Source organism: Topomyia yanbarensis, chromosome 3, assembly GCF_030247195.1.
Source record: "Topomyia yanbarensis strain Yona2022 chromosome 3, ASM3024719v1, whole genome shotgun sequence".
Classification (NCBI taxonomy): Eukaryota; Metazoa; Arthropoda; class Insecta; order Diptera; family Culicidae; genus Topomyia; species Topomyia yanbarensis.
The window spans coordinates 163284500-163300921 of NC_080672.1; the positions used below are offsets into that span (position 1 = coordinate 163284500).

A 16422-nucleotide genomic window follows, 5' to 3' on the forward strand; every position below is an offset into this window, starting at 1 on the left:
GTTGAATTTTTTGTTCTCGATAGTTGAAGCCAAAAATCCTAGTTTCGCTGAAAAATGGAAAACATGTTATTGTAAAAATAATAACAATAATTTTGTAAAGCGCTCCCGTAGTTACCTGGGCAAAGATGTGAAGAAGAACTATGCGAAATTTCAAGGCTTGGTCCAGGAGATTTTGAGTTATGGTGCACACCGCATTTTTTCGAGGTACCTCCGGATAATTCACTGTCATTCACCCAATTGGTGTTCAAATGTTGTGTTTTTGACGGAATAGAATTTTGTGCATAGCCAATTTACTTGGAAATGATATATTTTTCACCAAATATATCTTAATACTTAGCCCCTCCAGATCACTAACATTAGTTTATAAATTTCGGGGTGATTGCGTTAAGTAAAAAGAAAAGGTGTTTTCCAAGTCAATTTTGGGTTGCTGAACACGAAAATCATATATATTTTCGTTTTCAAAGAATCGTTTTTGGGATTTTTTGAAAAACGTGGTTTTGAGCACTTTTTCCAATAATTGGTCAATATCACAGGAATTAATCTTCCCATCAACATAATAGATATAACTCATTATTCGAAAGGTATTGATGTGTCCATTCCAAAAATTGTACAAGATGTTTGGATTAAGCATCAAGAGAGTTAAGAGCCACTAAAGTCAAAAAAGTAATGTTTTGTAAAAATTACTCATTTTTAATTGATTTTTCTTTTAAAATCTTATGTGACAGATATCTGATCGAAAATCTGATAAAAACTGGTGATGTAATGAAGCACTGAGTGAAAATTTTAACTTTCTGTTCTAATATCTCTTTTGGTCTTAAATAAGATTACACTAGTTAACAAGGAAAAATTAAAGTGCGTGAAAAAGTGTTTTCTAGACTAATTTTGAGTCGTTAAACACGTAAATCATATTCTCTCCTAAAGAACCATTTTTGAAATTATTTTTCAAAAAACGTATTTTTGTACACTTTTTCATACTTTTATCTCTGATTTTACATTTCTTACAAAAGAAATGTATAGGATTCGCTCAAATTTTGAAAACTTTTTCCGAGGCCCGGAGAGCCGAGTCTCATATACCAATCGATTCAGCTCGACAAATTGGGACAATGTCTGTATGTGTGTGGGTATGTATGTATGTACAAATTGTCAAGTAATTATCTCAGTAACGGCTAAACCGATCTTAACGAAACTAGTTTTAAATAAAAGGCCTAACATTCCCATTTGACACTATTATTTTTGTTTTTTGATATGTTGTTTACATTCTGAGATATGGGTGATTTTGTCAAAACAGGTTACGTTTTAAGCAAATAACTTTCGAACAAAGCGATCACGTTGCTCAAACTACAAAGAAATAGTAAGCTTATAAAAATACCTATAGCTCGTTAAGGTTGTCAAAATCCGTTCACGAGCGATGGAGATATTAAACATTTTGTATTTTTTCCTCGCTTGCCAATTTCCACTAACTAAAAATGAGACCGTTACATACAGAGTATTTCTTTACTGGTGTTTTAGGGGCTAAACGAAACCGATTTTGAACATCGGGGTATGAAAACACATCTATGACGGCGCCGGTGGTTGAGTGATAAGCGTGACCGCCACTCATTCCAGTTGGTCCCCGGTCCATGAGTTGATGGATCGATATCTCATCCAGATAGTGGAGTCACCTCTCTGGCGTCGGTAAAGAAGAAGTAGATCCAACTTCTATACTTACTAACAAATATCCTCCTCTCGTGATACTTGTGGAGTGCGCAGTAGTATATACGGCCTCTAGCAAAAGCAAGTATCAGACTAACAATTCCTTCCCGTTCCTTCCGCGATCTACATTCGGGCCTGGCCGGCGCCGGTATCGATCAATAAACAGTTTAGGATTACCAGGAGTTGCACTTTGAAAGATGTTTCGCTACTCCCAAGCGATTCCCTGTGCAACTTCAGCTAGTCCAGATCGATAACGGAGTAGCAGTCAGGGGTGGTCGCGCAAGCTCAAGCTCGGGGTATGAAAACACATCTACGTGCTTCAAGAAATACAACGTGTTTCGTAAATTTGCTCAACAATAAATTATCTAATTATCGATCATTAATATGTAAGTTCACTTCAAAGATAAAATAATGTGACAGGTTCACTTCAAAGCAAAAATTTGTCCAGAGTTCATGTATTCACCCACTGGATTAAGCATTACGTTCAGTCGTGAGGTAGATGGGTGGTATATGAACACACAGACCACCAAGTAATCCACCTAGTAGTGAGATAATAGGTTTCTCATATGATTCATATTCATTTAATACTCGTGGCATCTCCGAGAGCAACTGTATTTTTAAAATGTAAATTTGGCTTCTTTTACAAGATTTAGGTTATACTGGTCATAGTGCAAAAGTTACTAGTTGCAGTATTCATAATAGAGATGTAAGGAATCAAAATATCGCATAATGTATAAAAATAATGTCACGGCTTTAACCATCATTTACCATTCCTCACACGTTCCCCCTACCCTTTCTCTCTCTCTCCTTTTTCTTTTCTTTCTCTCTCTCTCTCTTTCCCTCTCTCTTACTTCTTGGCACTATTCTTGCTATTTCTCTTTTTCTAAGTTGTGTCATTAGATCTTCTACTAATCTGAAAGATTTACTTAGGCCTAAGGTTTTTGTCTGCTATTTCCGTATAAATAGTTTGTGTATTTTAATGTAGAGCAGAGTCAATCGCGGAAACAAATTTAATATTACATCCCACTTCGTCGCTGTTGTGCTATCTTATGACAAGCGCCATTTAGCACATTTCGAGAAAAACGATTTTTAAAGTTTGAGATTGAATATTTTGAAACTTATGAATGGTATAAACAATCCAAAGAAGACAATTGATACTTCTATCTATTCTGCATTAATCTCTCAAATATTACGAAGATCGGTTGACTATTTTGCGAGTTTTTACTATGAATGTAAACAAAAGTCGCACTCACACGTGTCATAGGCGTGTATTGATGACAAAATTTGTATCACGTGTCATAATCGTGCATGGAAAATTTTCCATAAAAAAATAACCATTTTTTACTTTTATTCATATATTTGCGTTCATATGGTCTATAAACAATCGGTGAAATGCATTTTGAAGGAAATGAGTCAGGGAATATAGAAAACAGTGTTATTTTTGATTACAGTGTTGTCAAATATGCTTTATTTCCAGTTTAAAACTAAAACTGTGTTTTTCTCACAACTCGTGTAATTTTTCTTTGAAAATGTTTATGCCATCGTGTTCCTCAGACATTTTCACACATAAAAACATCTAAAACTTCAATATAACTTGAGCAAATTCCTAGATACAGTGATTTGAAGCAAAAAACTCACAATTTCTCATCATGTTTCTCGCTATATCCAAGTAAACAAGTAGAATTTCAAAATTCTGAAAACGCCACTTTGTAGAGATTTTTCAAACAAGTTATGTGGCATATCTAACTCAGTTTACCCCAAAATGGCGTTTGTCATAGGATAGCACAACAGCGACGACTTGGCAAAAAAAATATTTGCAGTTTTGAAAATTTTTGCAAAATGTTTGTATTATGAGAAAACTATAACTAATTTGTGTTCAAACCCTACTTTCCCCCGAAGATGCCTTCGAACGTTGCACTATGGGGAGGCATATAGTCAAAAATCGAAAACTATATCAACTCCAATTTAATACTGAGCGTTGCACTATGATTAAGGAAATCCTTGGGAATCTCAGAAAAATATTTGATTTATCTGGGAAATATGGATGAAAATTTTGAAAATAGTGTTTTTGAAAACTCTTCATATCTCAATTGCAGTTTGAATGAAACCTACAGTGCTGTTCGAAATAATAGCAGCGCAAGCGTGTTTTTCGAGTATGGTGATTTGGCTTTGAATGTATTTCATGTTCGCATCGTGTATAGTGATAAAAATGCCTGGTGGTCATCTAACCTACTGACGCCTACCTTTCAATTTTAATAATACAACTTTACTATCATCAGCTCACTGAATGGTACGCTACTTTTCGACGGTCCACTTGGCGTGAAATTCGACAAAGTTCAGTCGATTGTGAAGGTGCCGTATTGTGAGTAGTGGTACTTTTCTCGAACTTTCGTTTTAAAATATATGAAAACACCTTGTGACCTTAGGTCGGTTTACTGTTTCCAAATACGCTTTAAAATACTGGATCTGAAAATTCTATTCTGTATTATTGATGGCATTAAAAACTGGACTCCATAAAAGTGCAATTTTTCTTATAAAAGTTTAACATTTAACTTATTTTGTTCACTGTTTTAATTTTATGCATTTTATTCATTTATTCAAGTTCTATTCTATATAAGATATATTCAGTTTCTTCGTTTTAATAATCTGACTAATTTTTTGCAGTCATTCATTTGAATCGTTCCATCAAAATTATCAATTTGACACAATTTGATTTATTCTATTATTTTAAAACCTTTTTAGTATCGTTTAACCGTTTAATCATTTAATTATTTTATTTTGTTTTTTTCTTCTCCTTTTTATTAATTTTAGTAATTCTATTCATCGCACTTTTTCATTCTATTAATTTAATTGGTTTAATTAATGTTGTACATATCATTCATAGTATTTATTTTTTTGTTTATTTATTTTATTCATTTCATTTATTTTTTCTTTTTTTTTCTTTCATTTATCTTATTCTTTTTATTCGTTTTATTTAGTCATTTCTTTTATTCATTTCATCCAATTTGTTAGTTTATTTTATTCTACTAATATGATCACTTTTTTAAATTGTTTAATTTTATATTTAAGGAGCTGAACTAATTTAATTTATTTATTTTATTAATTTGATTTTTATTAAGCATTTTACTCATTTTATTAATCTGACTTTTTTTTTAAATTTTCGTAATTTTTTTTTTCAAATTTTGTTATTCAGTTTATTCGAGGTTTTATTCGAGCATGACTGTTTTCATCCCACCTCTAGTTGGGTGCTTAATTCGCATGAGTTCTGAAAAGTAATGAATGTTACAACAGTGATATGTGTAAGAAATGTCTTATCTCACTGCTAGGTGGATTAAATCGGTTTTTTTTTCACAAAAATACATATTTTCAGAATCTAATGTGATCTCAACTTTCAACTTACCTCGGTAGGAAGAAAGTTGAAACAAAGAGCACACTGTTACAAAATTGAATTTAATGATGCTTTGTTATATAATTATACTACAGTGAAGATCCGATTTTATCAGCTCTCGATTTTGTCTACCCCTGATTTTGACAGCTTTTTGATCCGATTTTGTCAGCATCGTATGGGACAAACCAAGTTGAATTCGAGTAAATCTTTTCTTGAGCATATTTTCTTATCTTGGTGATACGAAATATGCAATCATTTTAAATTTTCACTTAAAGTTACTTGCACTGAAAGATGTAGATTTTTACAGTGAGCTTATAAGTAAGAATAAATGAAATTTGTCTAAAGTTGCGTCACTTTTGCATACAAGAGCAGTATACGAGAAGCTATGCAAACGAGTGGAAAAAAGATAATTACAATATTTAGTTGATAATCTACACAATTTGCAATAAAGACGAGTAGAGAAGAAAAGTCAGTACTAATCAATAAGGTGTCATCTAACCAGGGGCAACTAAGTCGAAACGACTTTTTCATGTAAGCTTGAATACAAACATATAGTTTCTGGATGCAGAATATCACGGAATATCAGAGAGAGAGAAAGATCCCGTTTCAGTCCGGTTTCTCGTCTTGCTCAGTTCAGAAGCTAATCAAATTTACCCGTGCGCCGTTTTGTCTATTTGTAAAAGCAAAAATCGAGTCTATTTGCACAAACAAAAATTGAAACGCGAACAAACAATGAAGGACAAGACAATGCAAAGCAAGTGTATGCCCCGTTGCGGATAAACTGTGTTGATGTAGACTCCTGGAAACGTCCGGTAAGACCATCGATTCGTGAAGTGAAGCAAATGTTGAAGGTGAACATGAAGCTCAACGTAGCAGAAGTTAATGCTGTGCAATTTCACCGTCTACGTCATCTGGCACTGATTATGTTCAAAAACATCAGTCAAGCAGAATCATTTGCTTTGTAGGACAACTTGAACATTCCAACATATATAGATAATGACAGTATTGAAATAATACTACAGGACTTGGCATCACGTACTAGTTCCGCCGCTATCAAACAACTCTTGTCACAATACGGAGGGGTGTATAGTGTTACGGAAGATACTCGGAGGAACTTCGTCCCAGGACATCGCAACGCCGTTCGTGTGGTGAGAATGTGTCCGACAAAATTTAATCCCTCCTACTTGACACTCCCAAGAAGATAACCTCAAGGTGTTACATATTCTCAACGAACACTGGTCACGTACCCAGGGCAGATTCCTACGTGCCAATATTGTGATCAGTCAGTACACCACGGAAAATCTTGGAAAACCTTGCCCAGAAGCTACTAAGGACATTCCTACTGTTACGACCAAAGCCGGTATACAACCGTCGTATGCTAAATAGCAAACGGTTGTTAAACCAACGACTGCGGACCAGACAATAACAAACACCAGCACAACAACGATCGGACCCAATACCACTAAACTAACTGCCATTACCAACAACGACGTAATAACGATACCACCAAATACCTCCAAACCAACAACCAACACCACCAATAAAGAATCAAATACCGATGAAGAAGTATTTACAACAGCGACCCGTAAGCATAATAAACAAACAAGAACATCCGACTGTGAGCATCATGAATGCAGTACCGATGACGACATAAACGTGAACGAAAAGGCGAGAGAAGACGGATTGAGTGACCTCCTAGATGCGGCAGACAGCGCACCTTATGTTTCACCACTAAGAAAAAGATCTCAACACGCAGCAGCAAGCTGCGCCAACAAGACCCGATGAACACGTGAAAGTTAATTTTAATTTTTACATATTGTAAAAATCATAAAAGACCCATGGCTCAGTTGTGCTAACGCATTGAGCCATGTCAAATGAACAAGAAGGGAAAAAAATCTCGATTGTTTCATGTAGGGTTACACGTAATAGTTACATATCATTTAATGAGAATTCATCATATTCGGCTACATAAAAAGGTCAAACGAAGCAATCGCGTTTTCATTCAACGTAATTCATTCTTTTTCGAGGTATTGCAAGAAACGAATAATCGAACGAAGCATAGTTGACCATGGTAAATGTAACCGATAATAATTAACGTTTCAAATTGTGAATGGTAGAGTTCGAGCACATAATGCAAGGTTTCAAAAGATAAAAAACAAAAAAAAAAATCAAAAACATTTCGGACGATCAAAAGAAAATGTATAATAAAAAAATGCTTTAATTAAAAAAATATTTATATTTTGTTTGCCAAACCCCCACCCCCCCCCCCCCCTCCCCTTGGAAATAATTTTTAAAAAATATTTGTATCGGTTATAAATTTTGGTTATAAAACACATACTAAAATAGATAAATGTATTATTTCCCATATAAAATTTCAATCGATCGTGTACCAAACTCTTTAATTGGATCTTACTACACTCAAATTTTGCACAAGCATTGCTTGACAGATTTCGAGTTTTAGGTGCTTCAAAACTAATGTTTCATTTTTTTATTCTTTCGAATATTTTCAAGTGGGTAGTACTACCCACGTCGTCCGCTGGTTCTGCATGAACGTTGTCCATCAAACAAAAATAACAAAATAATAAAATGAATTGACCTTTTGATTATATTTGTCGTTCTACAAATATATTTTTTGTATCAGAATTAAACTAGGAACAAATAGAACGCAGGCTTCCGGAACTACATCGCCCAGGCAAAATTGCGATTCTGTTCCCAGCTCCCACCTCAAACCCACAAGAATGTTTGGCTTTCGTGTGGGTACAAATGCCGAACCACAATAACACAGTCTTCCAGCCGCTATAACTGCTGACTCAATCAGACAGCCGGTTCAGCCGAGAACTGTAGCAATACGGTGTTATTGTGCTATTGATGTTGGAAGACGAGTGGAAATGGAGGGAAGAAAGCAAAGCCGTAACCGCAACAGCACATGATGGAAACAGTTATGTTTCTACATTTCTTAGCCCCAACCCTGCTACATACCTCGGCTCTGGATATTAGGTCTGTATCGTTTTGCTTCTGTTATGAAAAGTTGAATATAGGCTTGAAGAAGGCCAGAGATACATGTGTTCAAGAATTGCGCTTTAGGGATGCTGAAAATAACGAAACTAAAAATTCAGCAATGCCTTTCGCATATAGCAAGTCAAACTTTCTCAGAAAACGAAATACATACCGTACCAGCACAATATCTGTTTTGTGGGTGCTAAACCATTTTTCTATCAGAAAACATAAGGAGCACAAGGGTATAACTGAGCACAACCTGGTAATATGCATTATGCTCCTGGCTTGTAGTGCACGGTGTAAAGCACACCTTTTCCCGCATCCCTTCCACGGCAGCGTTGACTGCGAATGCTACGTGAGATATCAACCTAACCAACCTGAACCACAAACCTGCGCGGTATGCAGTTGACTTTTTTACACGCTAACACAAAAACACACCTTCAAGATCAGAGCCAAGCGCGCATTTCACTGCGTTGTGCTAATGTGAAGGGAAAATCACTACCGTAACTTTTGATATAAGTTTAATCTGATGTGGTTCATTATTTGCAGATAGAAAGAAAGGAAGAGAGAGAGAGAGAGAGAGAGAGAGAGAGAGAGAGAGAGAGGGAGGGAGGAGGGAGATAGAAAACTAGAGAGAATGAGAGCAGGAGCGGACCCAGAAAAAAATGTCGGAGGGGGTCCAAAATTTCGACTTTGAAATGTTCTTTGTACAATACGTTATATATAATATCCTCATTCAATTAAAATCGGTTTAGGTTGTCGAATCTGGTTTAAAATGATTTTGAACTTAGAATGAATTTAAATGAATGGAACTATTTCAAAATTTCTCAAGAAGTTAAAAATTTTCGGGGTGGGTCTGGACCCCCAAGACCCTCCCCCTGGATCCGCCACTGAATGAGCGGTATGCGTACATTGAAATAATTTATCAATATCGACATTTATGTTCCTATAAATCAAGGCCTAACAAGCACTGTTGACTATCAGCTAATGCTAGTTTGTTAAGTTTGTGACCTTATTTTGTTGTCAATGCTTCACCAAAAATAACCGTATCGCCCTTACTTCGTGGGCATTTTAATGGCACCTGTCGCTGTCTGTGAATTGCACCTTAATTACAATATTTGCTGTTGCTTCATAGTCAAAAAAAAGAACAACACTACCAAAGACCCGCGCAAGTAAACTCATGTTGTTTTATTAAGCTTCAATGTTGATATTCTGATATAGGCACCGAACTGTCGAATGTTGTTGGTTTATACGCCGTCAGCATCTCATCGAATTACCTTCGGTGTTTTAGTTGGGTGCATGCATCATGGCCACTTGCCTAACCTCCTGTTGGCAGTTGATATACATACGAAAATAATGTTTTAGCTGTCAATATTTGTAAAGCATTTGAAAAATACTTTCAAGGTTAGTCGTAGACATATCGCTATCGTGCAAATGAGGCGAAGCCGAAACGTACCCGTGTAATTGTCACTAGTGTTTTAGCGTTGAAAATGCTTTACTCGACTATACGGGGCTACGGTAAAACTATAATTCGAAAAGGGACGGGCATAGCGTAGTCGGTAAACCGATTGGCTTGTATGCAGGTCATCTGCGTTCGATTCCCATCCCCGCACATAGGGTTAGACATTTTTTTTGAAAAGAAAACTATACGTTGTATGTTAACGATGAATGTGTTTTGTTTGCAATATACCATGAAAAGATGGAGCTGCTTGTCGCAGTGCTCTCGAATGTTTCATTTTATACCCCTGCGATGGCATTTTGTTTTAAACATAACCCTAGGGGAGAATAGTGTCGACAAACAATTCAGCCACCATATGAAACTGAAAAGTTAGTACTTTCAGCATTTTATGATTTTGTTTGCTCCTTTTTGCTCTTTAACGGGTTATTTATGGTGGAAGTCACGCTAAAAATATCGCAAAATTTGAAATATCAAACAACTTTGTGGAAGATTCCAAGAATATAGGAGAATGACTAAAAAAGATATCATGAAAAAACTAATTTTGAGGGGTCTTCCGTATAACATGGTCCATAACTCGAAAAATAGATATACAGGTATACCTCGATAGTACGTACCCTCGGTTGTACGTACCCTCGATAGTACATACTCTCGATAGTACGTACATTTTGCTTCGATAGTACGTACACCTACCAACAATTTTTTTTCGTTTGATTTTGTAAACTTTAAGAAAATGCGACACATTTTATAGAAGTTTCACTAATTCCATGTTACTTCTGCATACTTTAGAGAGGTTATGTGAAGGGTTCTGTGCTACTCAGAGTAGTTCTGCAAACTCCAGCAAAGTATTCCAAAGTTTTAGTAAACCATAAATGCATCATGAAATTCTACCTAGTATGAAAAGAATCCTACGAGCTTAAGGGACGTTCTACAAGTATCTTGAAAGTCTTATAAATTTTTGGGAGCTTGCTAACTTACAAGGAAATCCTTAGAACTACAGATAATTTGTACGATATTCCTATCATTCATAGTGTTTTTTGTCAAACATCAGAGAATCTCAATGAGCTTTAAGGATGACAATTCGCCGGTTGTATAAAATTTAGGAAAATACTTCAAACTTCAGAGAATTTTTATGCAGTCAAATATTTTACATAAACAGCAGAGTGTTCACGATATTCACTCATCTTTTACAAAACTCGTGGTAATTCTGCGAACTTCAAAAAATTTTACGTTTTTTATCGAAATCTTTAGAACTTCTGGAAAGTTTACGAAATTTCAAGAGTATTTAAAGGATTTATGGAAAAAAAATCAAACATCAAGGGGTGTCTTCAAGCTTTGCAATATTACTTCAAACAAATAAATTACAACGAACCTCAACTAAATTTCTAAAATTCACAGTTAACTTCACAAAATTATGAAAGTTTGACCAAAAACTTTTGCATGCTTTATGTACGGTGTCTCACAAGTATAAGAGAAATATTACTAACTTCGAAGTAACCGGTAAAATTCAAAGAAATTTTTCTGAAGACCTAAAATAATTTTAGTAACTTTTAAGTTATACTATCTAGAGCAATTATAACACGATTTTTGCTAATTGATTTTCAAATATTATGCACATAAAATGTGAGTGCTGACTTCATTACATTCTAGGAGATACTAAGTTTTGAATGTAATGGGTAAAACTCGGATCAAGTACGCCCAGCGAATTTGATGGAGACTAATATGACTTACAGATCTGGACAAACACAGCTAAACGAGCCTTTTCCCTCTATACTTCTTTTATGAAACTTGTGCGAGCAATTAAAGGAAGTATTCAACATATTGGCATGGTTCAAGGATTAAGGTATGACAGGGAACTATGCTTTATATATCTTTAAGCTCATATGTTGTCATAAAATATATTTAAAATTTAATCGCCATTGCAAATATATTTAAATATCCGTTTTGCGACCAAAAAATAAAGGAATAAAAAAACAATATGTTGTTAATGGCATCGCGCTCGCGGAAATGCTACCAAATTCAAAGAATTTATCAATAACTCTCGAATGTCCTACAATATTCAGAGGCATCTTATTCCTTTCGGTTTTTTATTACAAATTCAGAATATTTTATGCGAAATTCAGACAAATCGTACGTAGTCAAGGAACTGAATAAGTCCGAGGAAATACGTTCTTCTAAAACCAAGTACACAGTGATAGAACAGTTTATCACTAATATGGGGATTAATTCAGTGATAAATCTTATTTTTGTAAGTTTTCATGCAATATTAAACATAAAAAGTAATATTTTGAAATTTATTTTTGTGATTCGATAGTACGTACACTAAACGAAGCTAAGGTGTACGTATATCACTTATAGGTGAATTAATCACTGAATAATATATTCCTGTAGATGCGCAATCATAAAGGCAAGAACTTCTCCAAACAAACTATACTGCTAAAGTTGACGATTTAGACGCTATTAATTTTGAGCGCGAAAACGACGTTTTAAAGCACTGGCAATTGCTTCGAAACTCTGCACGGTATTTATCACCATAAATCCCCAAGTAACAACTGAAGCTTTTTATTTTTTGTTCATTTATGAATTTTTCGTAGCACTTTGATTTTCGCTAAAAATAAATGGCTGATTGTGAAAAGTTTCCGTAGTTACCGTGGGAATCGTGTGAAGAACTATAAAAAAATTTCGATTGATCCGGTAGCTTTTTGGTTTTGATGCACACCGCATTTTTTCGAGGTGTCTTTGAAGATTCACGGTTACTCCTTCAATTTTCAATGGCTCACAATGAAAATTTGGGAATATGTTGTTCAAATATTGCATTATTGACTGTATATACAAATACTTTCTGTATCGCCCATAATACCTTAACGTTTTAGAAAACCCAATGTTGCAAAAGCCTTCGTTGTTGTTGCAGTGATGTGGTCGGCGAAACGAAGTTTTTTGTCGAATAGCACTTCCAAGTCACGGATGGAATCCACCCTCTCGATGACATAGTTTTGAAGGGTATATTCGCAACGCCTTAGAGTTACCGCGCGTCCGAAGTTTAGATTTTTCATCCTCTATATTGGCTATATCATCTTGAAACACAGCAGAGTCGAATCCTGAGGCAATTGAACGAAATATTTTCAGATCATCAGCGTAGAGTAGTTTTCCAAACTTGATGTGAGTCGTTGATGAATAAGAGAAAGATATGTGGCTCTAGGTGACGGTTAGACGGTTAAATAATAAATATTAAATTAAAAAGTGCCTACCTGTTAAATTTCCTTATGTATTCACCAACAGCATTTAAATGCTTAAAATGCACTCGTTCACAATATTCTATAGTAAATAATTTAGCGCTGCAATATTGTAAATATTTAAAATTTTTTGGATGACTGTTCCGGTCAGGAGTTGCATTGGTCTCTGAAATGTGGTTTGATGTAAAATAAAAATCAGTAATATTTATCAGATATATAAAACACATTGATTGGAATGAAAGAAGTGGATTGTTAAAATGGGAGATAAATTGGAAATCAGGCAAGCGAAAGAAAAAAAATATTAATTCACGTTGCTGCTCGAAAGTGACGCTGTGCTATGAGAAAATGCACTCGAGATTGTCTGCTATGGCCGGGTTTGCATTATTAGCTCAATTCGAAAAGCATTCAAGCTATATAAGAGTGACTTGGTTTGTTATTTTTTGTCTCCTCTCTGTACCCAATTACAAACGAACGTTTGCACTTTTTCACTGACTCTAGTCAATACTCCTGGATGGCAAGTAGGAGAATAATAAACACGAGTAAATGATTAAAGTTTATCGTCGTGTATACAGGCTGAGCCAAAGTGAAAACTGGAAATTGATGTCAGATTTCAAGGCTGAGATCACTAGGAGGGGACCACTGATTAGGCTTTCTTCACCTAAGTCATTAGTTTCGTTATGTTTCCGAGGTTGTATCGTTTTTGAGGTCAATCAATTAAACGAGTGACATTGGCGATCGAAATCGGTCGAATTTAGTCAACCGAGAAGATACAGCAACTAGAGGTTCGAAGAAATCGCCGCCAAGTGGCCGATAGCTGTTTATAGAGACAAGACGTGGATAGCGGATGACATTGAAATGCCCACTGAAAACCGATCCGCATGAGGTAGCGCGCCGTTATTGGTTTTGTCATTTGGCCGAGCGTGCAATAATGTTCGGTTCAAATTGGTGCACGTTTTAACTATCCGGTTACCATAGCGGGACAGTGTAGCTCGCAATCAGATTCTCGGGAGTCAGGAAAGCGACGTTTTATGTTTTCGTACAAGGGAATGACTCTTTCAAGGGGGAACAATGGTCAACTGTTTCCGGTGAGCTTTGGTACAATTACACTCGAAAAAACTGTTTATTGCAATTTGGCTCTGCTATTACACCATAGAACCAAACAAGCATGCTTTACTAGATCAAGTGTTAATTTATTACTTACATCGCTTTCAAAAAATATACCTAAAAAATCAGAACCCAATTAAAGTATTTTTGAAAATACAGTGTCCCACCTTTATACGTTCATACCCCATTGCTATCTTGAACTCTACAACTGACGAAGACTGCTACGCTTTGTCATAAACATCGCGAACCATAATACTCTTAACATTTTCAAACGGGTTAAGGTTCGGAAAGCTCGGTATTTGAATGACCTGAATGAATTATTACTTGATAATTACGTACTTTTTCTTAGTAAACGTATAAATGTAGGACACAACGTTCTTAACTCGATTTTTTCGCTTCAATCGTTAAAAAACTTATAGGCATGAGATATTAATCAGCCATACTTCAGTTTTGAAAAAAATGCTCTCTGAAAATAATTCTAATGATTGAAGCAAAAATTGTTTTTTTGAAGCTAATTGATTAAGAGATCCCCTTAACTCCCCTTCTATAACAAACCAACACAATGGCCCAGGGCTTTCGAATTTCGGGAATCATTGTTGATTAGGCATCAAAATATATTTAAATATTATAAAAGTGGAACACCACTTTTTACTTGAACTGCCATTACAAATTTCGAACAACAAACCCTTCCTTCGACTTGACGAGAAGGGCAACAAAGAAAAATATTGACCATTCACAATAAATCATGGTTCGTTGGTGGTATTTTGGCAATAGAATAGAAATAAGATTTATTCAGTTTACCTTTCAATAAAATTATAAACCATTCGACCTTTGCCACTATTTTTCAGATTCAACATGCCGTCATTTTGATTTCGGTCTGTACTGCATATACATATACGAATGCAATTTTTTGGAATTCTTTAGACGAGAGCTTGTAGTAAATTGTCCCTGCATCGCCAAGATATGCTTGAAAAAGATTCTCTTGTTTTAGAGTAAATTTCACGATTGAAAATAATGGTTGGCTATTTATGTACAACCGACTAGCACACAAGTGTCACCGCTAACTTGCCCCAACCACATATTTTATAAAGAAACGCATTAAAAAACAACTTTGGTTTGTGGTTAGGTATAATATCTTTACGGATATTGAAAGCTCTTCTCATGTACTATTGAAAAACGTCATTAAATTGCCCTAAATTGTTTCCTTGATGCTTTTCCGAATAGCTATATGGCTCATTATTTCTCAGTTTTATAGATGGAACACGGATTCTTGGGTACGATTTAATCTGCTCGGTAAAATTAGAGAAGGCGTTGTAGTGTGCAACCTTTGCCAGCATCCGAGAATAATTGACGTAAAGCATCATTAAATTGTTGACGTATATACGGTATATACTTGTGCTCTGTTTTCTAAGTTTTATGCAAAAAGTAGTGAAGCTAGTTATTGATCAGCTTGAAAAAAATTATATCGAAGAATTGAACTGGTTTTGAAATTTTTTCCTGAATGTTGTTTTATTTTTCGATATGTTGCATTCATGTAGCCTTCATATTTTCAACAAAATTGTTTAAAATAACATTATCAACAACTTTGCTGATGGTAGATCAACTAAAATCCTACTTTTCATATACAAAACAAAAATGTATGCATGAAAAAGCTATCTTTAAGGTACGAGAAAAATTAATTGGGATCAATTGAAAAAAATTAAGAAAATCGGCAATCGTGATCGCGGAAACGAGATAATCTAAATTAAAATTACAAGTTACCACTGTTTTTGATAGACGAAGCCTCGTAACTTTTGATCTATTTCTCGGAACTCTATAAAAATTTGGGAAAATATTCTCAAGGAGTTTCAGATAAAGTCATAAAAAAGATCGATTTTTCGAAAACATTCTTTCTCTTTGACTTCATTGACATATTATACAAGAAAATGACCTATAGAGGTTTGAAAACTGTTCCATATAGATTCTCCTTATTTGTAGACTGGAATGGCATATGTCTACTTATGGTTCTGAATTTTCAATAATTTATCACTCGTATTAAATATTAGCATTTTCCAAAAATCAACGATTTTCATCAACCCATCAAACTCACTGACTGATCCAATTAAATATAAACTAATAATGGAATAGAACCTGCCGAACCCATCATGTTTCACAAAATATGATTTTAGTAGGTGAACAAACTCATCCTTAAGTTCGAACCACTTTGTGAACCCCCTATTTCACTGAAGTAAACCACTTCATACATGTGGAACTTGACTCATCTTCTTAGAATAACTCGTTGCGACAATTGTTCTTTTTCATAGCATACTTGAATACTACCGGGTTGAAAAAACATCCACTTAAATTCACGACATGGTGCGCATAAAACAAAGAAGTAATGAGAGATCAGGCGACGTAATCTGGCCGCTTCTTACCTCCCGTACCCCGACCATATTCACACAAATCTTTCTCCCAGCCATGTATATGTTGTTTGCGGAGAGATTCCGCAGTCGTTGCGGGCAGCTTAGCAAGATTGTTGAACTCAAGTTACGTATATATGTATAAGCCAGGGA

At 35.2% G+C, this 16422-nt stretch overlaps 2 protein-coding genes across 4 annotated transcripts in view; one reads left to right on the forward strand and one right to left on the reverse strand.

Moving 5' to 3' along the window:
* Nucleotides 1–16422, forward strand: part of LOC131688730 (calpain-C) — a 98852-nt gene that overhangs the window by 39079 nt on the left and 43351 nt on the right. The gene's annotated exons all lie outside the window — the stretch shown is intronic.
* The window catches only part of LOC131687357 (uncharacterized), a 53445-nt gene continuing 49514 nt past the window's right edge, over nt 12492–16422 (reverse strand). Inside the window, exons 2-3 of the mRNA XM_058971438.1 lie at nt 12906–12932; nt 12492–12631 (exon numbers count right to left, since the gene is read on the reverse strand). Coding sequence (XP_058827421.1) covers nt 12492–12631; nt 12906–12932 — 167 coding nt within the window. The remainder of the gene's footprint in view (nt 12632–12905; nt 12933–16422) is intronic.